The 8,372-nt window shown below is 42.7% G+C and overlaps 2 protein-coding genes across 2 annotated transcripts; one reads left to right on the top strand and one right to left on the bottom strand.

Moving 5' to 3' along the window:
- The first annotated feature begins 239 nt into the window (after positions 1-239).
- On the top strand, positions 240-1,063 carry mrpl41 (mitochondrial ribosomal protein L41). The gene is made up of 2 exons (XM_005802148.2): positions 240-334; positions 527-1,063. The coding sequence occupies exon 2, from the start codon at positions 548-550 to the stop codon at positions 953-955; it is 408 nt and encodes a 135-aa protein (XP_005802205.1). The 5' UTR covers positions 240-334; positions 527-547; the 3' UTR covers positions 956-1,063.
- Positions 1,064-1,297: 234 nt separating this feature from the next.
- dph7 (diphthamide biosynthesis 7) lies at positions 1,298-8,271 on the bottom strand. Its single transcript, XM_005802149.3, has 10 exons — positions 8,170-8,271; positions 7,808-7,987; positions 6,828-6,961; positions 6,663-6,750; positions 5,332-5,426; positions 5,071-5,228; positions 3,851-3,923; positions 3,692-3,757; positions 3,424-3,596; positions 1,298-2,769 (listed from the first exon to the last, which is right to left on the bottom strand). The coding sequence occupies exons 2-10, from the start codon at positions 7,937-7,939 to the stop codon at positions 2,360-2,362; spliced, it is 1,329 nt and encodes a 442-aa protein (XP_005802206.1). The 5' UTR covers positions 7,940-7,987; positions 8,170-8,271; the 3' UTR covers positions 1,298-2,359.
- Between the last annotated feature and the right edge of the window lie 101 nt (positions 8,272-8,372).

Below are 8,372 nucleotides of genomic sequence, written 5' to 3'. Positions count from 1 at the left end.
GTAGACAAATACGGTGAATTTATTCATCTGTTAGCAATAAAATACAATGACTAGACATACATCCCATTTGAGCAGTAATTTCATTTGTTCAGCAGCTGTTCTTCACACTATATTTGATAAAGGAATTTATTTTGAAGAACAAGTCATAGCGGTTCCGGAAGTAGAGGCGCTTCTGATTTCTAGTTTTAATCGTGTTTCCGCCAATTGCTAACAGCTTCTGTCAGTATCTTGTTTTTTAATTGGTCAACAAGTATTTTTTTTTATTGTTGACCAATCACTGCGCACTTCATTTGGCCGTAGTACACACTTGTTCCCACTCAGCGGGACGCTGAAGGTGAGAAGAATTTTATGTTTAATAGTGAGTGTAAATAAGTCAGTTTCGTTTTTCCAGAGTGAAAAGTGCATATAGTGTAGAGCTAATTACACCCGTGCTGAGCTCAGACACATTAAAGTAGCTGTCTTTATGTTGTTTAGCTGCTAATGCTAAAGCTAACCGCTGCCCTCTGCATGTGTCTTCATGTTCCAGGAGGAAGACCCGACGGGAACCATGGGGGTTCTGTCCACACTCATGAGGGGTCTGGTTCGAGGTGCGGACAGGATGTCTGAGTTCACCAGTAAGCGCGGCCCCAGGACCCTCAACAGAGGCCGCAGCTGCCGCCCCGCAGGGGTGAAGCTCCCCAGCAGGAAGTTCCTGTCGGTTCGGGCCATGATTCCTGAGTTCGTGGTTCCTCATCTGGAGGGATTCAAGCTGAAACCCTACGTCTCGTACCGGTCACCAGCCGGTACGGAACCTCCGCTGACAGCAGAGAGTTTATTCGAACAGGTCGTAGCCCCCCAGATCACCAGAGACTTTAGGAAGGGCACATTCAACAAGGACCAGCTGGAGAAATATGGATTTGAACCCACACAGGAAGGGAAGCTGTTGAAGCTGTATCCTAAGAACTATGTGCGTTAAGTGGACGGGAGACCATCACTTCATGTTCCTCATCACAGAGGGGACTGCAAACTTGTCATTTCTTAAGTGTTCAATCTGGAAATAAAATTTGAGTCGCTCTACACATGATTTGTAGCAGAATGTCATTTACGTGTCAGGGTTTAGTGATTCAAATCTGAATGTAAATGTGGCGTTATTTAATAAAAAAAAAAAAAAAAAAATCTTTTAGAAGTTAAAGAACCCCAACCAAAAAGCTGCTGTTTCCACTGCAACATGAATAAACAGCGATCAAATGAACGAGTTGCTTTTCACTGGTGAATTGTCACTCAAAGTTTAAAGGTGTCAGAAAAGCCACAGGAAGTAGACCGTTTTCAAGTTTAATTCTAAAATCCTCTCAAATACTGAACATTTTCTAATGAGTCAGTGTTGAGCTACATGCCATCAACATTTAGCATGTCTGTCCTTTTTAGAAAAAAGGGCAAAAAACTGATTCACAGGCTTTTTATACAGTTTAGGTCAGATATACAAAGTGTGACTCTTTCTACTGATAGTGTGGCCCCCAGCTGCAATTCAGGAATGATAAGAAGTTGGCCCTCCATCACAGCTGGTTGATGGAGATTTAGATTTTTATTCGTAATCTGAGTGAAATTATTACTGACAATCTTCTTGCAGTGGACAAATTATTTACTTTTTTATACTAAGCAGAACCAAATACATCAGGAGACTTTAACAAAAGCCAACTTTGCAGCACCAAAATCAACTTTTATCTAATTCACTAAACTTGGATTAATATAGCAAGCATTTTGAAATAAAGTGACCTAATTCCTGTTCTTATGACTGACAATAAATTTGTTCAATCAAGCCTCTTATGTGCAAAATCCTTTTTAAGTTTTATTTGTGCATAGAATAACATTGCTTTCCTTCAAAAAAACAACAAAATAAATACAAAAAAATTGACTACTTTATTTAGTTAAAATTTTGCACATTTAGTTTAGGCAACCCCCCCCAAAAAAACCTAATTTTACTAATTTTTTCTTATTTTCTTGGCCCACGAGTCCTTTTGACTTGATGATTTTGGCTCACATGACAAAGTTTGGAGACTTCTGGTTTATATTATGTGACTACAATAGATATAGAAGAGGGTTAAGTGTGCACCTGACGAACCACTTCTGTGTTGGTTTGGGTCAGTTTTCTGCCAGAGGTCACCAGATGTTTCTAAAACACCAAGCACCACAGACCCTCTGCCGTAGGGCCGTCTCACTGCTGCTGCTGCAGACATGGGAGGTGTTTATTATAAAACAATGTCATAATCAAAATAGACGTTTCTGCTAAGTGAACCTTGTGTTTTGCAGGAGAGTGGTCTACGTGCTCGTTGCATCCTCTGCTCAGTTCAGGGTGTTTATGGGATGCATGGCTGCAGCTCAGTCACTGTTGGTGGGACTCCTGTCGGGACGTTTCTGGAGTCCAGTCCCAGCGCCACACATGCAGCATGTGGTCGTAGAATGAGCAGCTAGCTAGCAGACAGGACAGTGGCGGAGCGTCATGACCCGGGCTGGGGGCCAGTGCCTCAGCAGGACTGCGGGGGGGCGGTCCACTCGCCTCTGGAATGTACCGACCTGCGTCGTCCTCCAGCGACGTGTCGAAGCTGGCAGTTGGAGACTCGTACTGAATGCGCAAGTGTCCTCTGCTCTGAGCGAGGCTTTCCTTTGGTTCTGTGGCAGGAGGGGAGTGCGGCGCGGGGTCCTCCAGGGACAGCCTGGACCAGTCGGCTCCATAGGCCAGAGAGTTGTGGAGGATGTAGGAAGCAACGACGGGACAGGCTCCTTCGCTGCCCTCTGAGCAAACACACACACAGATACAAACCATCAGCAGTTGTACTGAATAATACAAATGAAAAACTAATCCTTCAACCTTCCAATTTAGTTTCAGCATTGACTTCTCATATTTGCACCTGGAGTGAATCTGATAAGTCTGAAATAAAGTAGAGCTGTCTTAGTTTAGAATGTTGCCATCGGAATAATCATTAAAGAATGGTACAGATCTGGCCTGTGACAGGTGATGCTTCCTACACATATTAGATATAACATATTAAATTTTAATGGTCTTAAATTGAATTGGTAATCACACAGTTTTGCCATTTCTTAGATCAAAAATAAATGCTTAGAGACTCAAAAAGAAAAAATTCCTTCAATTTTGGTTTTTTAGTTGAATACTGAAGCTTCTTGGAGTTTCTTTAACCAATGTTATTTAAAAACTGGTGCATCAGTCTCCTGATAAAAATTTAAAGCTCAACAGTGATATATTTTAACTTTGGAATCTGCACCAATTAAACTGAACATTCAGTTTCATGAATGTTTGACTCAATGAATTGAGTCAAAATAAATCAAATGCTGTTGTGAGCAGCCGTGTTACATTCCTCTCTAAATTGAGTTAGAAACAGTAATTAAGAATTGGGAGCATCTTTTCCTCGTCGATATGCTCATACCAACCTAAGGCCTGCTGGCAGTGGAGGATGTGGAAGTCATTATGCATGCAGGCAGCCAACAGCAGGTACTGATTGCTGGGATGCCACTTCAGCCTCCACACCCCGCCTCCCACAGCGCTCTGCCCGAGGGGCTGCCGCATGTTCCTGCCGTCCCACAGCAAGACCTGCTCATCATAGCTGCCGAAGGACAAGATTGGAGCACGATAACATGGCGACCAAATACAACACAAGACCAAGCAGGAGGCTGTTCCTTTAAAGATGAGGATACTGACCTGCCTGTGGCCAGGATGTGCTCCAGATGAGGGCTGCTGTGAATACTGCACACACCCATCGAGTGCCTGAAGCAGAAAAGCGCAGAATTTACCAGCATGGTTTGGCAGGAAGGACATCAGCAGTGATACACACACAAACACACAAATCTCTGTCTCTACCTTTTACTGGTGAAAGCAGGGCTTGAAGGAGCAGCTCTGAGATCCCAGCCTTTCAGTTTGCAGTCGTCCCCCCCTGGGAAGAAGGTTCCAATATGAACACTAAGGCTGCTCAATGTAGGGCAAATATGTCATCACAATATCAGTCTGGAAAACACTCAAATTGCAAAGGTCTGTTTGGAATGCAATGAAATTTGACTAATATATTCCAAGTGTTATAAGACTTCATTTACATACAGATGTAATATGTAACACAGAGGCTCACTGCAGCTTTCTGATCTATTCAGATTACAAAGAAAACAGCTACACTTTTCCAAGCTCTCAGCGCCACTTTGTGTTTGTCACATAAAAGCCGCTGAATTTGTGGTCGTCACGTAACAAGATATGAAAAATTACAAGAGGTGTAAATGTTTTTCAAAGAAACTCTGTAAACAAAGGGTTGTGTTTGGTGATGCTGTCAGTAACAGCAGGCGCTGCATGGATCAACATGAATAGCTTTGAACATTAAAGAATAGTGCAGAATTGAATGTGTTTGTGTGAAGTTGAGTCTTCTTCAATTGTTTTCCATCCATATAGGGTCATTATATAGCACAATCAACTATTTTGCCTCCCGTTGTTATAAAAATGCTGTATATAACTTATGTGACTTAAAAGAAATTTGACGTGGTAATTTTAACACCTTCAAATTGGGCCCCTGTCTCTTTATAAACTCCTGCTCTTTCTGAAACGCTGCATCAGGAAGTCATCACAACATGGCTTCTCTATTAACCCTTTAACAACGTTGTTTTCAAGCTCCGATGAGAAGTAGCTCTTATGAGTTCAGCAGCTGAGCAGTTCTGCCAAGGGTTTGCTAACTCCTGCTGGCTAGTCTGAAGGAACTGAGGTTGGCAGTCACACAGGAGGGCTGCTCTGTGAGGCGGAGGCTGTGAAGCTCCAAGGAGGAGCTGTGCGGAAAAGGTGGAGCTGGGTCCAACCAAGCATTTTGGAGAGTAAAGGATTTCTCAAGCATGCATGAAAGAATCCCACCTGCAGATTTCTCATGAGGGAATAACATTATAACATAATGGAAAGCTCAAAGGAGTTGCTTTTACATAATATTTCCCCTTTAAAGCCTGCCAAATCCTAGACCAAATGATTTTATTTTGGGCTATGTTCTGAAACTATCCGATCAATCACTTCGACATTTGCAGGAACTACAGAATGATGGGAAGCAGTTGTGTTACCAGAATAAAGCAGCTGTGTGTTCCAGTAAGAGAAGGCTGTGATCCAGGCCTCAAAGTCATGAGCTTTCCATTGGGACAGAGCCATCAGAGCTCCTTCAGCCAGGGAGAACACACCGACGCAGCCCGCAGAATCACTGCACGCCACCCGGATGTCACTGCTGCTGGGAACAGAAGGGTCTGCTTCATATGGCCTCTGATTATCCACCACTGGAAATTTGACTGAAGAAAAACAGCAGCAGGAGTTCTTGTAGCTTACAGTACCTGTCCATTCTACCAGTGGACCAGTCCAAAGACAAAGCCAGCCGCTCTGCTCCAACTTCCACGCTGCACATAGTCTGCAGACTGCGCCCACCTTCCTACTGGATACACACATTCATGAGTAAACACCACAACACCAGCTGTGAAACAGATGCTAATGGAAACAAAACATTCTAAAATAAGAAACAGGATACATGATAACTCAGACCATTACTGAGGCACAGTCATGTCATGGCTTAATCTAATGTTGCTGTTATCCGAAGACATCAGCAGTGTTGTATAAAGTACTGAAATCTCAGAGTCAAGTAAAAGTACAAGTACCTCTCCAAAATACGACTTTGGTAAAAGTCGAAGTCACTGACTGAAATGTTACTTGAGTAAAAGTCTTAAAGTATCTGAAACTTCTTGTACTTAAGTATGGAAATTACTGTAAAAATGGATGTACTCAAGTAATGTAATGAAAAGTACAAGTAAAAAGTAAAACAAGGCAAGTTTGAATGACATTTCTTATATTTTGGTAACCTTGTCAAATAAACATAAAATAATGTACCCAACCAAGTGCAGGCAAAATGAAACCTGCTAATAAATTGTTCCAGTTTTAAAGAGTAGCACATGTTAATGGTTTGTGGTTTTGAACTTGCATGCCTTTCCTATATTCGTTAAATTTAGTCTAAATTGCTATCGCTATGGCTTCTGTCCCCCATTGAACTAGGGTGACCAGACGTCCTCTTTTTCCCGGACATGTCCTACTTTTCAGACCTAAAAAGATGTCCGGGGGGAATTTAAAAATTGTCCGGGATTTTGGTCAATTGCCTCAAAACACATTACATAGCTTACAGTGCATTATAGGGCACGGCGCTGCGTGTCACGTAATCCCTGAGCCGCGTCAGTGCGGGCAGCACTGTTCTTTGTACGTCCCTCCCACCCCCCCGGTGTAAGGTGTTCTGATTTCTGATTTCCCCAACAATGGGAGAAGCGAAACAGGTGTATCCTATTGGAGGTGATGAACAAGCCCAGGCAAGCAGGCTACGACTTTGTTCGGTAGCCTGCTTGCTACTTGCTAATCAGTAGGTGGGGTCAAAACACTTGCGTTTCTCTCTCTCGCTTTTTTGTAACGAGTAACTAAACCACACACTGAAAATGTATCGGAGTAAAAGTACGCAATTAAGTTCGGAAATATAGTGAAGTAAAAGTGAAAGTCATCAAACATTTTCATACTCCAGGAAAGTATGAAGTACTCCAAAATATACTTAAGTAAAGTAGTGAAGTATTTTTACTTCGTTACTATACAACACTGGACATCAGTGGGATTCTTCTGAAGCTGCAGTTCTCACCTGATTATCCAGCAGAGTGTAGAGATGCAGCTCTCCTGTAGCAGCAACCATTCCCAGCAGCGGCCTGCCTGACACAGGGACGTGGCACCTGGCCACGAGGGAAAACATTGAACAGAAAGGAAATTATTACGATTGCATCCGCGCTAATGAAGCCCGACTTCTCACCATTTAAGATCTAAAATGGCTGCTGTGTCCAGGCGCTGCAGCTCAGTGAGAGGAGGGCTCATCGGACCCTCACGGCGAAACTGAAAAAGGTAGAGGCGGCCGGTCCGGCTGGGCGCGGCGTCCTCTCCGCCTTCCTGTAGCATGAATGACATACAGCAGACATGAGCGTGTAACTACGCCGTATGGCATGATCACTATTCAGTTCAGTACTTCGTGCACATATTTTTTGCATAGCTGTTTAAAGTTGCACCACGTCATCTGTCAGGCTAGGTTTGGACTCGTGGTCCTTACGATGCCTTTATTACTGCTTATGGTGTGTTGAGGGTGCTGTGAAATTTTTTGCCCAATTTTCCATTTCCACGAAATAGTGACACGTCTCCTGGACACCTTCTTCTTCATGTTCCTACATGGCTTCTTTAAACAGTGGCTTTCGTTTTAGCAGCTCTCTGGGCATTTTCCCAATACATTTTATGTAGGAGCATCAGGGTAAAAGGTCAAGTACAAATGAACATTTCATTTTTCATGTTTGTATTTTGCTAGAAATTAATTTAGACCATGTAACATTTTCCTCCCAACTAACTTGGGTTGGTATATCAAATAAAATCCAAATAAAATGCAACACGTGAAAAAATTATGACAAAACACTGAAGGACTCAAATTTCCCAATACGTCTAGGTCCAAAGTTGTCCATTTTTCTCTTAATTTGTTTTTATTTTTTCCCCAAATCATTTTTTTTATAAATGATGATAGTGGCGCAAGTCACATTTTGTACAATTATTTTCTTTTTGCAAGAGTATTATGGTTTTGTAATTTTCTTCTCGCTACTGTTTTTATTTGTTCCATTTTTCACTGTAATTAATAATAAGCTAGAAAACGAATCGCAAAAGTTTTAAGTTTAACAAAGGACTTTGAAATTGCGCTGGTCAGTGTTGGAATGTATTCCCTCGTTCTCCAACAGGTTGAGGCGCATCTTATCTCACCGCTTTCTGCAGCTGGTAAGTCCCACATGCCAGGATGTCGTGGCTGGGGGACAGCGGACACCACTCCACCGTGTCCGCGCTCAGCTCCGTGTCAAATACCTGCAGACTGCGGGTCCTTGACTTCCAAGCCATGGCCACCTGGTCTGCATAACGCTACCGTGTTGGTTGGTTTGGTGGCAGCTAAAAATTAATAACAGTACAGTCTTGTTTAGTTTAGTAATACCAAGCTAACTCCCGTTAAGCTAACTAAGCTAACAAACAATGTGGTAACAACAACCTGAGTTTACCTTCTGGCTAAACTCTCGGGGAAGGTGGGGTTTGGTCATAGGTAGACATTTAATTTAGTATACTTGCTAACTTACCTCAACAATGGTTAGCTGTACAAAAAAGCTTGGAAACAAAATTCACGCGCTGCCGAAGCAGAGTAAACGCTGTGCGTTCTTACGTCATCGCTGTGCGTAGTGCTGCATTCAGAAACCTAACAGAGTCTTAATGGGAAGTGTCAGCAGGCTAGAAAGACTGCACACTGTATATTTGTTGACAACCAGGGACAGGCAAGTCAAGA

The sequence above is a fragment of the Xiphophorus maculatus genome, chromosome 11 (assembly GCF_002775205.1).
Source record: "Xiphophorus maculatus strain JP 163 A chromosome 11, X_maculatus-5.0-male, whole genome shotgun sequence".
Classification (NCBI taxonomy): Eukaryota; Metazoa; Chordata; class Actinopteri; order Cyprinodontiformes; family Poeciliidae; genus Xiphophorus; species Xiphophorus maculatus.
This window is presented reverse-complemented; position numbering and strand designations above follow the sequence as displayed.

Coding starts and splice junctions, on each gene's coding strand:
- mrpl41 (XM_005802148.2), top strand. CDS start 548: ATGGGGGTTCTGTCCACACTCATGAGGGGTCTGGTTCGAGGTGCGGAC.
- dph7 (XM_005802149.3), bottom strand. CDS start 7,939: ATGGCTTGGAAGTCAAGGACCCGCAGTCTGCAGGTATTTGACACGGAG. Junction 6,751..6,827: donor GCCATTTTAGATCTTAAATG/GTGAGAAGTCGG, acceptor CCTCGTGGCCAG/GTGCCACGTCCCTGTGTCAG. Junction 3,758..3,850: donor CCTGCTTTCACCAGTAAAAG/GTAGAGACAGAG, acceptor TTTCTGCTTCAG/GCACTCGATGGGTGTGTGCA.